The 22,517-nt window shown below is 39.2% G+C and overlaps 1 protein-coding gene across 3 annotated transcripts in view; it reads right to left on the bottom strand.

Annotated features, from left to right (window-relative positions):
- Positions 1 to 22,517, bottom strand: part of LOC124544629 (E3 ubiquitin-protein ligase FANCL) — a 112,151-nt gene that overhangs the window by 73,954 nt on the left and 15,680 nt on the right. For all 3 annotated transcript variants that reach the window (XM_047123237.1, XM_047123235.1, XM_047123236.1), the window contains exons 3-4: positions 12,369 to 12,425; positions 8,087 to 8,338 (exon numbers count right to left, since the gene is read on the bottom strand). In XM_047123237.1, the coding sequence (XP_046979193.1) occupies positions 8,087 to 8,338; positions 12,369 to 12,425 (309 nt within the window). The remainder of the gene's footprint in view (positions 1 to 8,086; positions 8,339 to 12,368; positions 12,426 to 22,517) is intronic.

Here is a 22,517-nt window from a genome sequence, read left to right as displayed (position 1 = left end):
TTTGTTCGGTAAGTCACCTCATCTTTGTTTTTATATATAATTTTTCCCACGTGGAATGTATATATATATACACACACACATACTACCCATTTACAGTTTTTTTTCAGTAATAATGGCTAATTATTTCTATCCAAGATTTTCTCAGTGGCATAGGAGTTTTTATGGAGAAACCTCCTTAACCTACATTTGAGAACGCTACTTCTAATATGACAGACATTTTATTTCCACGAGTGGATTGTTAAAGATTTTGTAGCTGCATATCTCACCCCTTTCTGTGTCAAAGTTAGATCCATTCAACAATAATGCAGATAATTTTTCCTTCTAGTGTTGCACCTGTGAATACCTCTGTCAGTCACAAACTTAGATGGATTATTGACGACAAATTTCATAAATGAATAAATGTACTGCGAGGCAGTGATTAACATTCACAGCTGCTTATAGAGATGCCAAAAAGTAATACACGAGTGAACCCCACACATACTTCTAATTATTTTCTTTTTTGCAATGGAAACTTTTAGACTCGGTGAGAAGTTACCCCACAATACTATCCCACAAGGCATCAGTAAATGAAAACATGCAAACTATGTGACTGTCTTCTATATCCCCAAAGTTGACATTTATTCTTAAAGCAAAAACAGGCAAACCTGAACATTTTACAAGTATACTCTATGGTTTGTCCAGTTAAGTTTTTATCAATATGCACACTTAAGAACTTATAATTTTCTGCCCCGTTAATCATTTTTTGTTGATTTACAAGGTTAATAGGAGGTGGGATATTTTTCACTGTACAACAATGGGTAAGCTACTTTTCTTTTTCTTTCTTTTAACATTTAATGCTAGCCATTAGTGCAAAATCAGTCAGTAACTTTCACAAAAACATTACTTACTATTTTATCTTTTGATGTTTCTTTGGTCAGTTTAACAACAATGCTTGTACAGTCTGCATAAAACAGAACTAATTGTGCATCCTGAGTCAAATGAAATTAATATGAAGCAATAACAGTAGCGGCCCAATGATCAAACTTTGTGAGACTCCCTTGTAATTTCTCCCCTTCTGATTATGTGGCGTCCCTCTCTGTGGGGGAATGCCCATTGTAATTTCTCCCCTTGCAGATGATGTGGCATCCCTCTTTCTATTGCTCTAACAGCCTAAGGTAACTTTCTTCAGTCTGTTTCTTGAATAAGAACTAAACAAGGTATCTGCTGAACTGTGTATCCTGTAAAAACTTCATTTCTCTAATAGAATATTACAACTGACACATTCAAATGCCTTCAATAAGTTCAGAAATTCCCAGATGGTGATCTTTTACCACTTAATGATTTTATCATGTGCTTAGTAAATGCATAAATAGCTGTCTCGGTAGCCTTTGAAATTCCAAACTACAGTTGGATAAGTATCGGATTACTACACAGGTGGATGACACTGGACAGTAGTTACTGACTTCTGTGGAGACACCCTTTTTATAGAGCAGCCTAGCAATGGTGTATTTTTAATCTGCCGTGGAAGCATTACATAAGTGACTAAGAACATTACATATTGTAGACCCACAACCTTTTAGTGTCTTGTTGGAAATATTATCCACCACATATGAGCTTTCACCTTTTGAGAGTCATGATGATCTACCTTATTTCAAATGGGGGTGTGAGATTAATTTTTATTTTACTATATATCCTCTAAATTGCTTTTATGCTGTTTTGCTTTCTCTTCTGAATTACAGTATTTGCACCAATTTTGTTGTCTACTTTTTAAAAGTAATTATTAAAAATACCTACTATATATGAACTATCTTTCACAATGCTCTTGTTCTCTTTAATAGAAATACTATAATCTACCATCCTCCTCCCCCCCACCCCCCCTGTCTTTTTCATAAGCTGATCTGTCAACTTTAGACAAGGTGTGGACACTCATGGATTTTTTACATCTTTCCTTAATACGTTACAGTACAGTTCATTATAGAAAAGTATTTCTCGATCATTACTTGTTCTGGCTATTTTATACAAGTTCTTTTATCTGATACCTGCAGTGATCCAAGGTTTTTTAATGACTTCCTACTATTACATTTAATTATATTTTTAGGAATAATACTTTCAAAAGTGAAGAAAAGTTCATTAAGAAATACATTAAATTTACAGTTAGCATTAGACTCATTGTAAAGTACAACCCAGAAATGTTTTTCAAGCCTTCTTTAAAATCTTCAGAAGTTTTGCCATTAATCAATCACATTGTTTTCTTAAAAGTGTTTCTAAACCATACTTGGAGCTTAGATACATAATGTGGCTAACTGTGCATCATGATCTGACAATCTATTTACCTCAGGACAGGCATGCATCTTTTTCACTTCTGCTTGTTGTATGAGTACATTATCTTGAGCAACTCTGGTGGAGAAATCTATGAATGATATTAAATTATAGTGGCAAACAGCACCTCTAGATCACTTTCTCTGCCAGGTTTCTTCACAAATTAACATTATACCTGTGGTGCAGTTGCCCACTACAGCAGACAGTCATTAATGTCACTTCTTTGGCATTCTTAATCAATTCTGAGGCTGTAAATGCACACCGTCCACTCCAGTGGATATTCTCCGCTGGTGCTGTGCCATGTGTGCATTTGCAGCCTCAGGGGACTGATTAAAAATGCTAATGAAGCAACATTAACAGTTGTCCACAGCAGCAGACAACTGCATCACATGGTTAAAATGACCACAAATTAATAACGCCTTCCTTTTGTCTGACAGGCAGCACAATAATTGCCTGTTGGCTCCTGTCTCAGGTTCTTCAGTTGACATTTGTTTGATGATTTTTGTGACATTTCTCCAGCCTGAAATGGCTGGAATTGTCAAAGCTTCACCCTGCATTGCTGGTGGTAGACTGAAGTGAAGCCCGTAGCTGCAGATTATATGTACCTGGCACGTCAATGTCCAAGGGCTTTTTTGTGGTCATTCCCAGTGCAGTTCTCCTCTTCCTACCTTCGATGGTCGTTCACTGCAGCACGGGAATACAGGATCCGTTCACCTTGAGGCTTTCTTCTTTCTTGGTGAAGCTATTCTCATATTTGTGTATTTCTATAGCTTCTCTAAACAGGTGGGTGTGACAGCTCTTCTCTATAGACAAAATTACCATTTCAGTGTATTTTACAATGTGGTCAGCCTCACACAGTGCTTATTCTGCCACTACTGATTTCTCCATGTGCTCCAACCTTCAATGCTGCTTATGCTCTATGATAATGGATTCCCATGCTGCAGTGAACAACCGCTGCAGGTAGCAAGAGGAGAACTGCACCGAACATGGCCACGAAAAAGCCCTTGGGCATTGGTGCACCAGGTGCATTAGTGGCCACAAGCTCACTTCAGTCCACCAGCAGCAATGGTGGTTGAAGTTTTGACAATGCCAGCCACTCATGCTGGTGAAACATTGAAAATTCATCAAACAAACATCGGCCGAAGAACCTGAGACACAACGTTTTGACAAACTGACCGCTAAGTGACCATGAAAGCGTTAACAATTTTGTAACACAATAATCCATCACAATATGCCATGAAAACTTCCAAGTTACCCAGTGGAGACATTGAGAAATGTACTGCTTGTGACTGGTACTACATTCACAAGCAGTATATTTCTCAATTTTAACCTGCAAACATATGATGTATATTTTGATCCATACAGACTTTACTTATTTCTACATTTTTGTGTTTATATTCCTTTTTTATGGATGTGACAACTCCTTCTTTATCCATACTAGATCTACACAAATATGCAGCTAATTTAGAACCACTTGCTTTAAAATTTCATACCTCTGTGGCTATATGGCATTCAGACAGAAAAATGACATGAATTTCTTTCCACCACGAAGATGGAGAAACAAATTAACAACTCCTTTATTTTTTACCTCCATAGTATTCTGATGACACCACTTAATTTAATTTTTCACTCTGTTGTTATAAGATGAACTGGGACCCTCTATTAGTATAATTTCCTCTAATACTGTCTGTCTGAATTTGACTTAAGTGTCTTGCCTGATGCCATTATCCTCAGGGATTTGCCTTTGTGTGCTGATGGACTCCCCCCCCCCCCCCTTTTTTTTTTTGCTGATAGATTTGTTAACTTATCTTTATCCTTCCTATTCAGGAGTAGGCTTTGAGACGTATACACCACCTTCCAATAGTAACTACTGGAACAGCACCAATACAAGATTTTGTATTCATCTGAAGGAACCCCTTAGCTCCATAATTACTCTCTTTAACAACAGAGTTAATTCAGGGTGGCTCATGATGCCAGGGAACCTCCCCAAAACCCACATTTGTGCGCTCAGTACCTGCCCCTATTTTGTTCAGATCACCCCTAATGCTATACTTTTCATTTTTAGCCAGGCCTTTTCCAGCTCTCACATCTGATCTTCGTTGTTAAAATTATTACACATTTGTTCTATGTTTTCTGTTACCCCTCCAATGACTGCTACCTATCAGCAGAATTCTCCTTTTTTGCTTTTTTGTTTTTCATCTGATTTAGCTGTAAATTTCCTATTGTTCTTCTGCGCCCTACATACATTCCTCGGCATCTGTATGAGGCTCTTCCTTCCCTAATTCTGGTAGCAAGTGAAATCTATTGCTTAACTGAATTTTAAAATTTCTAACCATTTCCCCTGCTCATCCTGTGCTTGCCAGCTTCTCCCAGCACCGTTTTTCTTTTACCCCCTCCTCCAACTGTCGTAGTTCAGCTTTTGCATTTTCTGACTCTGTCTCATTTTCTGGCCTTTCTGGCACAATCTACAATTCTATGGAAGAGCTTCACTGAGCATCTCATTCTCTTCATCACCGTAATCACCCCTGTGAAATCATAACCCACAATTTAAGCAAAACACTCCATGTTTAACTAATCTGCAGTAACATCCACACTTATCACATATGGCTGATCAATTTTATAAAGCTTCAACATTAGATATAATGAAAGAAAAACAAGGCTGTAATGATATACAAATGTACGTTGCTCTTTTCAAAAGAGTCTCATGCATTTGTCAGACAGTTAAGACAGTAGCTGTTAACATCCAGAATAAGAAATATTTTTCTATCTCTCTTACTTAAAGTCTACTCACACCAAACACTTGAAATTGCTATTGCCTCAGCTTATGAAATATTAGAAAATTTCAATTGATAATGCATATTTAGGCACAACAACTTTCTGTAACTTAAATTTAGAACCCCACTTACATGAACACAATAGTCAAACTTCAACAACAAAATATACTGACCAGATAGATACCCATCTTAGAAGAAAAGTACTAAATCACAAATCATAAACAAGGACTGTATTATGATGCTGAGAAATAAATTATGGGAATAACACTGACAAGAGATTTATAAAGCAGACAGTGTAGATGGAAAATTTACTTAAAACATGACTGCTTCACAACCTGTGCAATCTAAATCCTGCCCCCAACACCATCTTCTCTGAATTATGTAGATGGGAATTGTCCTCATAACACATTCTTCATAACACATTCTTCACACCCTTTATACTCCTGGCCTCAGTCTCATCTTGAACCCTGCCCCATACCAGTCTAGACTCCTAGCCCAGAACCTAACTTCACTCATCCTGCTTCCAAAGTGTCTTCTTCACAGTCCCTCCCGCCTCTGTTCTGTCTTTTCCTCCCAGTCCACATTGTCATACACTCCACTTAACTCCCCATGACTGCAAACAGAATGAGCTCACCTGTGCCAATGCCACAACCTATCCTGTTCCCCTCTTGTGTCTGCCTTCCGCATTCCTATATAGCACACTTGCTGTCTCTCCCTCCCAGTTGTCAGCCACTTTTCTCCAACTCTCACCCAAACTCCATTCATCTACTCTCATCGCCACCTGGCACAGTCCCTCACTCCACTCAAACTGCAGAGCAGGAGTGCTGGCACAATTTAGTCATACAGTACACTGTAGCCACAGAGATTTTGTGTGTGTGTGTGTGTGTGTGTGTGTGTGTGTGTGTGTGTGTGTGTTATGGGCCTTCTGATGACTCAGCATCTAGGCTATACAGTAATTTGTTACCTTCAACCCTTAAATTATATAACCCAAATGAATTTGACATACAACATCGGATGTAGTGTGTGCCATTGTCTATTTCTAGTATCAGAGGGTCACTTTCGATTGTTGCCATAGGGATCCTCTGATTTATGTTGTGGAAGGGGTGGGGAGAGAGAAAAGAAAAGGAGATGCTCCATCAGGACTTCATTTGTGAGGTTCTATGTGACTTTCTCAGTACAGAATCCTTAAAAAGACAGACTCAGAGGCAGTGAACAACTTATGTTCAGAAAAATGAATCAGAATCCTACTGTAGGCCATGTCCTTAAAAATTTTATAAAACACTGGAAAGAATGAAATGTGCGCATGATTAGAGGTGATTTGCTTACCTCCATTTTTATAAGTAGACATACCTACTACATATTTAAGTCTGTTGTGAAATAAGTATAGAGTCAATGGTCAATTACCAAAGATAACTAATTGTAACAGCACAACTTATAGATACAGAAGATTTTACAGCATGCTGCCTATTGGATTTGTGGATGGCCAGTGGTCAAAATCGGGCAGCTGTGAACAGGTAACAGTCACTGTGTCTGGGAATAAAATTATTAAAAGGATCAATGTGTTTTGGTGACACAATGACTTTTGTAATCTCTTTATGTACCGTGAAATTAAAACTATTGTATAGGTCGGTTATAAAGCTTCTGCTGGGATAACATAATGCATCTATATTTTGATGTATATTAGCAGGTGCAATATTTGCTGCAATTGTAAGAAGTAATTATTGAATTTAGTACCAATGATTTAAATGGGTCATCACGTCTGCCACAGCTATTGCCTTTGATATCAATTTCACCTTTCTAGCTGTTTTCATCTGACTGTTGTAAAATAATGGCCCAGACTATTTTTGCTTCATTTTTTTTTTCTTTTTCTTTGTGTGTGTGTGTGTGCAGTAGATGTATATTGGCTTTTTGGTAATATTTTGAGTACTTTGTAATATTGCTGGAAAAGGAGTGTCGATACCTTATTATGGCCTCTTTCCTGATTCAGCTAGAACTTTCTCTCTTCCTGGCACAAGGTACTTTAATCCCTAAGGTTACCCATCCTTTGTCCTTACTTCTGTTTAATTTTAATCCTCATTTTCTCTAGAGAAAAATAGAGCTCAAAATTCTGTAGGAACATATTTAAGAAAGAGCTAAATTTTTCATGCACACTGTCTTCTAAGATCTCTTCCCAGTGTTCTGTCTAAACATTTAGACTGAGTCACTGTTTCTGAATACAATTTGTGTCTTTCATGAACCAATCCAAACAAGTGTGTTTTATTTTTAATATATGATCATCATTGTTGCATAAACCATCTATTGTTGACTTTGGTTTTAATCACCAAACATAGTAAGCCTAAAAACAAGCTGTCAATATTTTGCACTATGACTCACAATCCTTTTAAGTTTTTTTTTTTTTTTTTTTTTTTTTCTTCAGTGGGAAATACGTCAACATCTGGTGTCTTTGATAATTACTACTTGGCATAGAATTAACTTTGAAGACCCACAAATAATGAGTTTCCAGACATATCTAAGTGGCTCACTATCATCCCAAATGTTTCGTGGGAATGTAACATGTTTTCTGCTGACAGCCTGTAAACTATCAGTATAACAAGCTGGTGTGATTCAAAATCCATTTTTGTGGCACAGTATTCAAGAAATTGTTGAATAAAATTTTCTCCAAGATGCTTGGCCTTGGTCTTAACACCAATTACTGCATATAATGCTGCCTTCCTCTTTTTTTACTTTTCCTTTTTTCTGATCTATAACAATGTGTCTATTGCTTGTATCTACCTAAATGTACATGTTCGATTCCATTGACTTCCAAATAATGATATGATAAGCATAATATATCTACTGATTCTCCATTTTCCACTTTCTTTTTCTGTGTTGATTCTAAAATTGAACTATTTTTGTTTATAAGGCTTCTTATGTTTCAATGGAAAGCGCAAAATGAGTGTACTTTTAGATACATAGTCCTACACAATCACTTTAGATCCAAAATTAACTCTGTACTATTTTGTTAATCCAGTTACCTTAGCACGAACAACAGCCAGGGCCTGCTGAGGTAGATCTGCAGAAACTCGGGGACTTGGTTCTCCAATTCCTGACAACGATAGATAATGTTTCCTCCCAGCAGAATCAATTTTCTGGAGAACAACCTGCTGTTGTGCTACAGACAAATGTGATATGTAAGCTGGGTTCACTGATGCCAGTTCTTCCATGATGTTAATGTATGTTCTTGTAGTTACATTGGCTGTACCTTGGCTGTCACTCATCTGTTCAGCCTGTAGGGAGAAAAAAAAGAAACATGGAAGATTTTCCTCTTACAAGCTGTGGTATCTACCATACGCATGCACTGAAGGCCTACACTGGAGACAAATTACAGACAAAATACTGAAAAAGAGCAGGATAGCATCAAGTACTGCAGCTATCCACAGATGATGAAGATGATTTAGAGGGACTTAACTACAAGACTAGTAGTCCCTCTGTCCACTTGTAGTCTGTGGAAAACAGTATAAATAAGTTGTTGGATTGCTGATGTTACTAACCTTCTCGTTTTGATTAATATCTGCCATGTTTAACTCCACACAACCATCCAGGTAATACATATAAGAGGAATACACAATGGTAAGAAAAGTGTTCCTGAATGAGAGAAATTTGTTATCACTGAATATAGATTTAAGTGTCAGGAAGTCTCTTCTGAAGGTTTTTGTCCGTGGTATAGCCATGTATGGAAGTGAATCATGGACGATAAACAGTTTAGACAAGAAGAGAACAGAGTCTTTTGACAAATGCTGCTGCAGAACAGCGCTGAAGATTAGATGTGTAGATTAGAGATGGGCAAACTCGTTCATCCTTGGGAACTAGTTCACTGCTGATCGTTCTTTTTTGTGAACCGTTCATATTTACTCGTTCACCGTTCATTTGTGCTTGGTATATGGATTGTTCTTATGAAAAACTGAAAACTAGTAGTGTAGGTGATTGAAGGTGGAGGGTGCCAAGAGAATTCTTACACTCTTTTAGAAGTAATTTCTGTGATACTGAAGAACCTCTTGCTTAGCCAACCGTAGCTTTGTGTGGCTGATCGCAGAGAAATAATATAGGGTGGCACACGGAACACCGGCTGCGAGTACAGACTGCTCGGCAATTACGGACAATGTGTTGCCGTTATGAGCAGATACAACAAACAGACAACAGGTAGTGAAGAAATAACAAGCTAATACAAGAAACAATTGCGAAACAATCGATGACGATGTGTAGAGAGCTGGAGAAGAGAACATGAAAATCTCACGCAACACGTAGTCTTGTAAACTTGTTGGAGGCTGTTTCCCAACTTAATAGACCACAACTGTCTTGTATAAAATTCTTTGTTTCGACATCCACTACATAGCTATGCTACGTTGTAAACAATAATCGTTTACACCCTATGTATACTTCACGATGTCTCTGAGTTCATAGGCGAAGTAGAGACTTTATGGAAGCATAAAATAAAATGTGGTTTTCTCATACTTGCGTCACATGCTTAGTAAAAATTAGGTTTTTATGTTGCGTTATTAAAGTTAATGCAGCAATAATAGTAATAATAATAATAATAATAATAATAATAATAATAATTAAGTTCGCAGTAATAAAGTTTTTGGTTTGAAAGCTCCTTCCGAACAAATGTTTTTGAGATAATAAGTAAATACGATTTTATGGCAATCTATGTCTTTTCAAATGGAGAGGCACCGCTTTTCCTACTGAGCCAAAATGACCCACAACCCACTTCTTTTTTTCAAAGAAACCAAACTAGCAGGTAACGCAAATTGGAAACAACCAAACTTAAAAATAATTAGAGCCTTCCTAAATGTAATGTTTTGTATATGAAAGATACACGAAAATCGTTTTATATGACTTTTCTTACACTAAAAATTAAGCAAATCATTGAAAGTTAGCTGCTAAATCAAGTCGATGAAACCAAAAAATATATGAATAACAAAAAAAACTTGCCTTGTTATACGTATGTCTTCTGCTGTTCATCGATATAATGAAGTGAGCTGATATGCCCTTTCGTTACCTGAAAAGACGTACCTATTACATACAACATAATTTTTATGTAATTTACGTAACTATAAAATACTTTTTGACTACCGGTCGTGGACGCTGAATAGCCAGAACCAGGTGCAAGAGCAGTTTGAAATACATGTAAAATGAGCGAGCGCAGTGAATGAAACGAACGACTGGATACTGAACTAACTAGGAGCAGTCGGCAGGAGACAGGTGGTCATGCGAAGAACGCCGAGTGCGGCCGAGACCGAGACTGAGATGAGCACGCGACCGAGGCTGGAACGAGAACTGCCGAAGAGACCGCCGCAACCGAAGTGAACTAGTGAACTATGAACTGATCTTTCCTCGTTCCCAGGAACTATAAGTAGACCGCCGCGACTGAAGTGAACTATGAACCGATCGTTCCTCGTTCCCGGGAACTATAAGTAGACCGCCGCGACTGAAGTGAACTATGAACCGTTCGTTCTTTGGAATTCGTTCCTCGGTCCTTTCGTTCATTATGGTGAACCGTTCCTTTGCACCCGTTCGTTCCCGAACTACCCATCTCTAGTGTAGATTGCATAACTAGTCGTGAGGTACTGAGTAAAACTGAGGAGAAAGGAAATTTGTGCACAACTTGACAAAAGAAGAGATCAGTTGATAGTACGCATTGAGAGGCATCAAGGTACATCAATTTAGAATTGGAGGGAAGAATGGAAGTTAAAAATCTTAGAGGGAAACCAAGAAATGAATACAACAAGCAGATTCAGAAGGATGTTGGTTGCAGCAGTTATTGGGGGATGATGAAGATCGTACAGGATAGAGTAGCATGGATAGTTGCATCAAACAAGTCTTCAGATTGCAACAACATGCATCAGACAGTATGTTAAAAGGGTGGAAACAATATGTTGAAGGGACAGAATTAGATTGTAGATTCAAGGAATAAAAGACAGTAATAGACATTGATTTGGGGTCGCACTGAAGTTGAAGGCCTATCAGAGTTAGGGTAGCAGCAAATAATACCACTTTCATGCACGCTCCTTAAGCTGGTGCAATGTAAAGGCTTCAGAATTTACTTTAATATTTACTCTCTACTGAAAACTCTAAAATGGGGTCAGCAGTTGTTGCATCATAAACTAGCAATTAAGGAAAAGGTACACCCAATTTCAGTTTCTTGCTGTGTATGTTCACTTTGCTTCACACTTTAGGAAGCAAGCTTGTAGTTTAATATTTATTTAATTCATTAGACTCATAGTACCCACATATTTAGTGTGGGATAGGGGTCAGAAGTGGATATCGTGGATATCTGATTATCATCCCCACATTCAACCAAAATGATTTAAGGACACTACAGAAAGCCTAAAGAAGGTCGACAGGCCAGATGTTTGAAATCTACTGTTGGTACAGTGCTCTAACCGATGTACCATCTTGCTCGATTCTTCCAAAAGCACAGTAAAAATGGTATAATCACAGTCATTTACTTCTGCAACATCCATCTTTTTTGTCAAAGTGCAGCCACTATTACCTAATTACATAATGAGATGGGTGTTAACTAAAATGGGGATAAGAGTGTTGAATTTTCAGCTGGCATTACAAATACTCATCAGAAATGTAGAAGTAAAATAGGGCCACATAACCATTAAATACTTAACTCAAGCTATTAATAAAAGTGTCATGATACACAACTGAAAACAAATTGAACTTGGGATGACGTCATGGTGACCACATATTCTGCAATCAAAGTGAGAAGCTCCTTATTTCAAAGGCAAGAAAGTTTTATTTGAACCCATAAATGAGACATTGAGAACATCATCTTTAGGTTACACAGAATCTTTGTAGAGATAGTCCTTTTCTCTGAACCATTTGAAATATAACATTTCAGTAGATTTGTTTCATTGAAGAATCTGCTATCACTTATATGTCCTTGGCAACAAACTACTTTACAAATTAAAATACACTGAAATTAACTAACTGTGGAAATACTCTAAATACAGGCAAACTGAAAAATGGCCAAAGCTCAAGGCAATTAAAACAACTAGATTATGAAACAAAGCACACTACTCCAGTCTTCTTTGATGAAGCATGGAAAGAATACACTGAAGAAAAGTATTGAAATAATATTTAACACTTTGAACTAAGTACAACAAAAGACAAATGAGATTCGAAAGTATTTTTTACCTTCCAACTATTTCCGTATGCAAGATGGTGTATAGCATTTAATTTCTTCGAACGATCCAAAAAGCATAATTATAAACTATTGCTTGTAGACAGAAAAGGCTTTTCGCTTACCGTCAATGTACATAGTGCTTCCAAAAATTCATGAAGTGTATGGCAGGTTTCTTGAATCTGTAAAGAAACATTTTAATAAGTCAGAGAAAAAATTAAAACAAGTGGGTTGTGCAGTAAAAAAAATCACACAAACATATTGAATCATGTGGTAAATTCATTCTGTGATATGTATTTGCTAGAAATGCATCAACCAGTCTCAAAAAGGTTTCAACAATTTAAGACCAGTCACGAAAAGTGGGACCTAATCATAGCAATTCTGCTACACAAGCACAGGAAGCTAGGGTGAATAAGTCGCCCAGTTATCAAAAAATGTACTCTTCTTTCTCTTGTGCTTGTGGAAATTAGAGGGGAAGAGAAAAAACTAATAAATTAGAGTATGACTCGTGCGTCCTACACAATTCACAACAACCTTGCCTCAGATACCCTTTTATGTTTATCTTAGCTCATTATAATTTTTTGATGCAAAAGTTATGACCTGTATGGGTAAGTTACATGAAAAACTGTCACAAAAGCAAAATAGAGGGAAAGAAGTACGTGTCGAATGTGAATTTTAAAATTTTCCCTTCAAGTTGAATGTTCAGACAAATTTCAGGCTTCCAGCTAGTCCTTGTTTAATACATCCCATGGTATTTCAAGTGGGTACCTACCAGTCATCTTCAGTTGAGCCATCAAAGACTTGCTCTGTTCCGTGATTTTGAAATTTGTAAAAAGTGATAGCACTCAGCAAATCAAGTTGACAGATGTACCACACTTACCAGCACCCTCACTGGTGGAACCACTGATCTCAGATGCCCTCTTCATTATAACTCGCTGTGGCCATTGGCGCACTCTGTTGTCTTCAATTAGAACAAATCGTGGAAATGACAGGGTTCCAACTGTACAACTGGTAGCCACTGTCAAGGTTTACTGGCTTTTCTACCAGGTGTATTTTCACAGATTCTGTAATAATGGAGTCCCAGAAAGATGTTGCTATGGGCAGAATCATAGTTTCATCATACTCCACTGAATATCCTATGGAAATGCAGTGTTCAGCAATAGCAAACTTCCCTGGTTGCAAAAGGCAAGTAAATATTGACGTTAAGTGCAGTGTTCATTCACAGTGCATGTGGCCTGTCCTATATATGCCATACACACTGACAAGTATTTTGTAGATTCCAGCTTTTCTCAATAACATCAACCTTCACTGATCCCAAAAGATCTGCAGGCTAGATGGTGGATGGAAAATCACTGTCAGCTGAAATTTACCAAGGATTCTTGCTATTTTAAATGGAATGTTGCCTACAAAAGATAGAAGAACTAAAGATTTTGGCAGTAAGTTCTTCTCTTTATCCATTTCCTGATTATTGGTTTTAAATGACAGTGCCCTGTTAATCTGCCAGGTGGAGTACCCATTTGTTTTTCTGAATACTTTCTTTATGTGGGTGAGCTATTTAGGCACACTATCTACATCTGAGAGAGTATGAGCTCTGTGTATGAGTGCTTTAAGCACACTCATAGATTGTAACAGGTTATGATAACTTGATATTTGCAAAGACAACTCAGTAAGAGTGGACTTATGAAAGCTGAATTTGCCAGAGAGCTATCATTCTTTCGAATAACCAAGACATCCAAGAAAGGCAACAACCACCCTTATTTATTTACGTAGTGAGTCTAACGTTGTTATGAATGGAGTTAAGGTGGTGAAGAAATTCCATCAATTTATCTTTTCCGTGAGTACACACTATGAAAGTAGTCTACATACCCCCAAATTCACTTGGTTTAAGAGCAGCTGATTCAAGAGCTCTCTGCTTGAAATCCTCCATAAAAAGATTGGAGATTGCGACGGACAGAGGGCTATCAGTTTGAAATATTCTCGGTTGAAAATAAAATAGGTTGAGGACAGAGTATGCCGAAGTGATGTCCACCTGAAACTTTTTGCCAGTTAGTGTCAAAGAATCTGTGAGAGTTACATTTTTAAAAAGTGATACCACATCAATGCTAGGTAAAATTGCTTAGGTGGAGAGCCCCCAGTCGATAAAGCCAGATGAGTTACGGATGTGATGTGGGTATTTGCCTACCAATAGTCTCAGCAAAGAAGCATGATGTTTGCTAAATCATATGTAGCACCTGCAATGTTGCTCACTATTGGACACAAAAGAACACTTTCCTATGAATTTTTGGAAGGTCATACAGTCGTGGTGGTACACAACCATCTAGTCATAACCTGTTGAGGTAAGGAGGAGGAATTCAGTAGTGCAGAAGTTTTACATTGCACATTGCCTGTACGATTGTAATCAATCCTCCTATAGGTATAATCACTTAGCAGACCATACATCTTATCATCATGCACACTACAAGGTAACAAAATAGTCGCATTACCTTTGTCAGTCTGTAGTACCAGTACATCAGGGTCCTCTGGTAGATACTGTAGTGCAGCTCTTTCCATGGAGGTTAAGTTACTACACTGAGGAGAAGCTTTCAAAAGAGTGTGGTACGGCTTACATAGGACAGACCAGATACAATGAGAAAGATACAGATACAATGCCTTTTGCAACCAAGCAAGTCCGCAACTGCTGATCACTGTATTTCCACTGGACATTCAATGGTGTACAATAAAATTACAATGCTGACCACAGCAACATTTTTTTGGGACTCCATTATTAAAGAATCTACGGAGATACATCTAGCACTTAAGCTAATGAATCACGATAGCAGCTACCAGTTGGACAGCACGTGAAACCCCATCATCTCCAAGATTTGTTCTAACTGAAAATGACAGAGTGTGCCAATGGCTGCAGCGAATGGTAATCCAGAGGACAGCTGAGTTTCGTGGGCCACCAGTGAGGGTGCTGCCACTGGGAAGTCAACTTGATTTGTCAGCTTGATTTGATACATGCAGAATACTCGCAGCACGCTGTATATTGAGGAATGGAGCAAGTCTTTGTCAGTCTTTGATGGCTCACTTGAAGATAACTGATACGGACCCAGTTGAAATATTGTGGCAAGTATAAAATGATGACCTGCTGCAAGCCTGAAATTTGTCTGAACAGAGGTAGGTGTCAGTTAACCTCACTAATTTTATAGGCCATTTGGAATTTGGAAAAAGACAGGATACAACAGGTGATTTTGTGTCACATCTGGAAAGCAACTGGAAAACAACAAAATAAAAATGTTTTATGCCAGACGCGGGAACCAATGCAGTTGTGAAGAGGAACATCAAAATTACAGCTCTGTTAGCTCTTGAAAGCTGTTTGTAGTTGACACAATGCTAAAACAAATAAAATGTGTGCAGAAACAGGACCCCATAGGAAACTTGGAAACAACAGTCAGCGTGTTTTTCTTAATGAGTTATATCCATTCATTGCATTTTTCGATGCCTATGGGTTTTTTTTGTGGCAAGGGTATAGAAACAATAGCGTGTGGTCTAAAAGACTGAGACCAAAGTTATTTTGCAGTAAAATGGCAAGAGAGATATTTTGAGACATTATGAAACTTCGGCACTTTGATATTGGGGAACAAACATCAATAAGACTCCAAGTAGACAAGTTTGCTTTGGTCTCAGACATTTGAAACTGTTTAATTGAAAAGTGTTCCGTTCTGTCCAGTCTAGGGCAAAACATCACAACTGTAATAAAGGGGTTGTAAGTCCGATATCTTTAGCATCAAATTTTGCTTAGTGGGTAATGTCGTCACCAAATATCTTTTGAACAGACTTCCATACCTGGGAACTGGGTAAGGGTGAATATCGACCAGGGAATTAAACACTTCTGAACATATTGTTATAAAGTCTGTGGCACCATTTCAAAGAAGCAGAAGTAATGTGACAATAGATAATTGTCACATTTTTCCACCTATCCAACACATTAGAGACTAATATGTACAAGCTTAGGAGGTCTACTGAAATAATCAAGAAGAGAGATACCAGTATCAAAGATGTGGTATCGATAGCTACGATGCCACGGAGTAGGTGCAAGTTCTTAGGTTGGCACTACGACACGAACAACGATGACAGCGCACTCTAGCTGGCGCTGTGCAGCTCTACAAGCGCCGCTCCAGATTCTGCTCTTTTGATCCCGAGTAGACGACCAAGCAACATTGTTTCTATTTCATAGTGGGCGAGCCACCACAGATTTTGCCTTTGTAACTTGATGTACAGCTTCGCATCTACGTGCTCATCTCAGCCAAAGTTAAGTACAACTGATGTATTCCAGTTATTGTGTGGTAATATAGTAAAGCCACTTTTAATTGCAGTACCACGTGTACTACCTCACCTGCTCCTCCTAGCTTCCTACATTCGGCCTACCCTTCAGTTTTCAGGGGCAGACCCACACACTGCCTTCCAGGCGGGATACACACAAAAAAAAAAAAAAAAAAAAAAAAAAAAAAAAAAAAAAAAAAAAAAAAAAAAAAAAAAAATGTAAAAAATATGACTATTTGAAACTATAGTAATGAAGCATGGAGACACAATACCTCTGTTTATTTAGTCAAGAACAAATAAGACTGTTCTTGTTCTTAATATGCTTCACTCAAAAGTAGAAATAGGGAATGATCGCAAACTTCCTGCAGCATCTGTATAATTTTATAATACACCAAAATATTATGCAGCTGTACTGGCCAAGAGAGCTAAAAAAATGTAAAGGGTGTTCAACAAATAATGATAATTATATAATTTTGCATATTGTATTAGCCCAATTCATGCATTTTCTCATGGTTGTGTATGTAAACATGTCTGAAAAGTACGTGTACAGTGATATTAGTATGTTAGCAGTTGTCCAAGATGTTACATATGTTTTGTTAGTATCAGCGGTTTTTTATTTTGTATAAAAATGGAATCAGACTATTTTACTGTCACCAACCTACATAAGAAGAAATGATCATATAATAAAATAAGAGATATCAAAGCTCATACAGAAGATGTAAGTGTTCAAGTGTTCATTTTTCCCACATGGTGTTACAGAATGAACCAACAGAGAAATAGTCTGAAGGTGTTTAGAAGAAACCTCTAACAGGCACATTGCCAAGTAGTGATGTAGATAGATTGTATTAAACATTGCTATAAGAATAAAAATGATGCAGTAAAGGTTTAGAAATGTTAAATATTGTTTTTGGTGAGTCTGCTGTGAGAAAAACAAGGAAGTCGCTGATGATGTTGACACGGCAATTGGCTCATGCCATAAAATTGTTTCTGATGTTTTGGTATGAAACATGAGACAGCAAAATTTTTTTCCAGATCTGTTGAATTCTGAATAAAAACAGTGGCAAATGCAAGTTGGTCATGAGTTGCCAAATTAAGTCAACAATGCAGCAGAACTAATGAAATATGACATAATAGGTGGTGCAACATTGTTGTCCGGAGATGATGCTGAAGCTAACTTTCAATTGTTAAAGTGGAAGTATTTTGTGAAGTGTATCTCATGTAGACAGAGGGAAAACAGTGACCAAGTTTCAATAAGTTAATTGACAGCAAAAATACATCTGGTTTGACAGCAACAACAAAAAGCACAAAATACAGCTTTTCACTTGGTACTGGTACAGAGTCCTTAAAAAGAGCTGCTATCTTAACGTCGCTTGACTGTTTCTAGTACATAGCAACACCACTATGAGCTTTGTAAAAAAAATACACTTGCAGTAAAAATACCCAAGTTCCGAGAATGTTGTCCTGGTGGAATGTGTTAGATCAAACACAGGCACAGAAAAGTCTGTCCTTAGTACAGTTTAAAGTCCACAAGGGAAACAATGATGAAAGCTTGAATAACAGAGTTGGTTCCTATGATGGGCTTTGAGAGTGTCGTGAGATGATGAGGTGAGTAGCACTCACCCAGAGGCCACAAGAGGCTCTCGAAGCTGGAAGAACTGGCTCATGTAGTCCATGCACCAGCCTTTATAGCTGTTTGTGGTGGAATACGCACGATACTGTTCTCTTGTCACATGTTGTGCAAACACAAATAGGTCCCTCGGAAGTGGTAGTGGTAAGTTCCCATGGGATCAAACTGCTGAGGTTTGTCCCTAGGCTTACACACTACTTAATCTAACTTAACGTAACATACACTAAGGACAACACACACACACCCATGGCCCAGGGAGGACTCGAACCTCTGGTCAGGGGAACTGGGCGAACCATGGCAAGGCGCCTTAGACTGTGCAGCTACCCCACGCACAGCCCCTCAGAAGTGGTGGCCTCTGTCAGGGCTGGTACCACTGCCTTGTGTCCGGTCATGATCATGACAGTGACATGGAGAACTTGTGACGCTGAGGCGTGATGCAGAGGCATGCAGGGACCATGTACGCAGCCACCCCCTTTTCCGTAGGTACCCAGTATAGCACTCAGTATCACAAAGACCAAAAAAATGACAAATACTCGCTGTGTTCTTCATATTTAATGGTATAGGGCACCACAAATCCTTACCTGAAGGTTGAACTTGACCTGGTGTGAACCACAGATTTGCAGATTTATATTTCCTTGTGACCAGATGCAGTAGCCTGTTTTTGCCGAGCACAGCTCTTTTAAGTCTGTTTGTGGGCAACCATTAAGCACGAACTCCATTTCCATGAGCTTGGGGTGATTGAAGCACTTAAAACAAGCCCTCGGTCCATGCCCTTGGTAGTAATCAAGAAGTCCAATGGCTCCCTCTGACTATGTAGCAATTTTGAACCAGTAATCAGTGTCCAGGCACAAGTAGAAACCTATTCTATACCGCACCCATAGAAACTCATCGTAAACATTGTAGATGGAAAATATTTTTCTAAGTTGACGCATATTTGCAAAACACTGCAGTTATCAACACTCCCTATGATTTACACAGATACAAGTGCTTGCCTTTAGGGGTCTCTTTCACTCCTGCAGTCTTCCAGAGAGGCCTGGAACAGCTAATCATGTTCACACCTACTTGAACTTAATTGTCATGGGCACTACCCTTCAGGTAAACCTGCAGAATCTTTGCACACTATTTACTACAATAAAATATGCAAAACGAGAATGCCACTTCCTGAAATGCCAGCTTTTCCTGAAGCAAGTAGAATACCTCCGGCACTTGCTAAACAAAGAAGGAATCAAGCCCTCTGAGCACAACATAACAGCTACCAACTCTGTTTCACCCATGAGACATTATTATTATTATTATTATTATTGTTGTTGTTGTTATTCGAAGTTCCTCCAGAAGTGACCCATGTCATGCAATCACTGGAAGGAAGGTGTTCGCTAGTGGTGGACAGCCACTTGTGAGAATGCCTCCACACAATTAAAAGAAGTTGAAGCTCACACAAAAGAAGTAGTAGAATACCTCAAGCAGATATAAAAGGAGGCATTAGCAACAGTATTTGCAATTAAAATGTTCTATGTGTACCAATTCAGGAGCAAGTTCACTTTATATTATGGACCACAAACCCAAAAAATCAAGAAATCCAAGATCTACTCCTCTATCTACCACTATTTGTCAGTCAACGATGTCCTCCTAACAGAACCTGAAGCAGATACAAACTGCATTGTCAACCCAGCCATAGGTTTTACAACCGCTTCATCGCAGGCACTGTGGAACGATGTGAGTAAAAGCCTAAGTGTGACGGTATACTTACTACTCCAGCTTAAACAGGGATGTGGAACCCATGGTACATAGCTGTTAAGTGTGAGCCCTGCTTCAGGCATATCCACTCCAATCTTTCACACCCCTGGCACCCCCTCCGCCAACATCAGTGCTCCATTCCTTTGGTCTTTGTGGCTGTACTTCTGGGCTCTGTGTGGCTGATAGTCATGGATGCCTACTTTAAATATCCACAGACAGTAAGCATGGTGTGCATCACAACAGACGCCACAATATAAGCCCTAGTCACTCACATAGCAATGGATTTCAAACAATTCTGCACATCATAAAATGTCATGTATTCAGTTACCTTACCATACCACAGCACCATCACCAAACAATGGCAGATTGCTGCCAACTCTGTCCACCAAGTCATTTATGTATATAGAAAACAACAGTGATACTATCACACTTCCCTGGGACACTCCTTACAATACTCTTGTCTCTGATGAACACCTGGCATTGAGGACAACATACTGGGTTCTATTACTTAAGAAGCCCTCAAGCCAGTCACAAATCTGTGAACTTATTCTATATGCTCGTAACTTCATTAACAAACTGCCATGGGCACCATGCAAATGCTTTCCAGAAATCTAGATATGAAATCTGCCTATTGCCCTTCATCCATAATTCGCAGAAATCATGTGGGGAAAAGGGCAAGCCGACTTTTGTATGAGTGATGAATTCTAAAACTACGCCGATTCGTGGATATAAGCTTCTCAGTCTCAAGAAAATTTATTATATTCGAACAGAAAATATGTTCTTCAGCAGCAAACCAAAGTTAGGGATATTGGTCTGTAGTTTTGTTGGTCCATTCTTTTACCCTCCTTATATACAGGGGTCACATGTGCTGTTTTTCAGTCACTTGGGACTTTGTGCTGGGTTAGAGACACACTATAAATGCAAGATAGGTGGGTGGCCAATGCCATGGAGTATTCTTTGTAAAACTGAATTGGGATTCCATCCAGACCTGTGACTTACTTGCTTCAAATCTTTTGATTGTTTTTATATATGAGGTTTGCTCATTACTATGTCTTCCATACAGGAGTCTGTCTGTGCAATTATCCTGCATGAATGATTTCTTGAATGCAAAATTTAAAAATTTGGCTTTCCTTTTGCTCTCTTCAACTGCCACAGCAGACTGGTCAACAAGGGACTGAATGGAAGCCTTAGACCACTTAGCAATTTTGGTTGGTTGGTTTGTGGGATTAAAGGGACCAGACTGCTATGGTCATCGGTCCCTTTTTCCAAATACTAATAACACCCACAGAGAATAAAAACGATTAACAGAATAGATCACAGACGACACAGAACAAGAGAAACTTAGACAAAGACCAGACAAAACGAACTAAAATCACACAGAGTGTGACGGTGGTTGGCCGACCATAGAAAGAAAAAAGGAAAAGCCAACCACTTAGAAATACATTAAAAAATCAGTTTAAAATCGTAGGCCAAAGGCCAGAATCAACACAAAACAATAAAATAAAACAGAAACACTCAGATTAAATGATAAAAACCCCCTGCCCGAATAAAACGTAAAATTAAGTCAGCCATAGCAGAGTCATCTGTTAAAAGGGCAGGGAGCGTGTCAGGCAGTGCGAACGACTACCTGAGCACAGCTAAAACTGGACAGTCAATAAAATGTGGACCACTGTCAAAACGGAGCCGCAGCGACATAAAGGTGGGTCCTCATGTCACAATAGGTGGCCGTGTGTCATCCATGTGTGCCCAATGCGCAGCCGGCAGAGGACAACAGACTCCTTGCGAGAGACCTGCAAGGAGGAGGTCCACACACCGGTAGCCTCCTTGATGGCCCGAAGTTTGTTTCGTGAAGGTAGGGCGCGCCATTCAGTGTCCCAAAGGTCCAGAATTTTGCTGCGTAGGAACACCCGCAAATCTGTCTCCGGGAGGCCAATGTCCAGAGATGGTGTACTGGTCGCCTCTTTCGCCAGGCGGTCAACATTCTCATTGCCGGGTATCCCAACATGGCCTGGGGTCCACACGAAGACCACAGACTGGCCGCAACGTGCAAGAGTATGCAGGGACTCATGGATAGCCATCACCAGACGACAACGAGGAAAACACTGGTCGAGAGCTCATAAACCGCTCAGGGAATTGCTACAGTTAACAAAGGACTCACCTGAGCAGGAGCGGATATACTCTAGGGATCGAAAGATGCTGACCAGATCAGCAGTGTAAACGCTGCAGCCAGCCGGAAAGGAACGTTGTTCGGAATGTTCCCCTAGAGTTAGCGCATAACCGACACGACCAGCAGCCATCGAACCGTCAGTGTAAACAATGCCAGAGCCAAGATACTTTGCGAGGTTTGAAAGAAAGCAGCGGCGGAAGGCCTCTGGAGGGACTGAGTCCTTCGGGTCCCGTGCCACGTCGAGCCGAAGGCAAGGGCGAGGAACACACCATGGGGGTGTACGCAAAGTGGTCCGAAAAGGAGGTGGAACAGTGAAAACCTTAAGCCCGGAGAGAAGCTCTTTGACGCGGACCGCGATCGTACAACCTGACCGGGGCCGACGTTCTGGCAGATGGACGACCGATTGCGGGAACAGGAGACGGTAGTGCGGATGCCCAGGCGTGC

This window comes from Schistocerca americana, chromosome 8, assembly GCF_021461395.2.
Source record: "Schistocerca americana isolate TAMUIC-IGC-003095 chromosome 8, iqSchAmer2.1, whole genome shotgun sequence".
Taxonomy (NCBI): Eukaryota; Metazoa; Arthropoda; class Insecta; order Orthoptera; family Acrididae; genus Schistocerca; species Schistocerca americana.
This window is presented reverse-complemented; position numbering and strand designations above follow the sequence as displayed.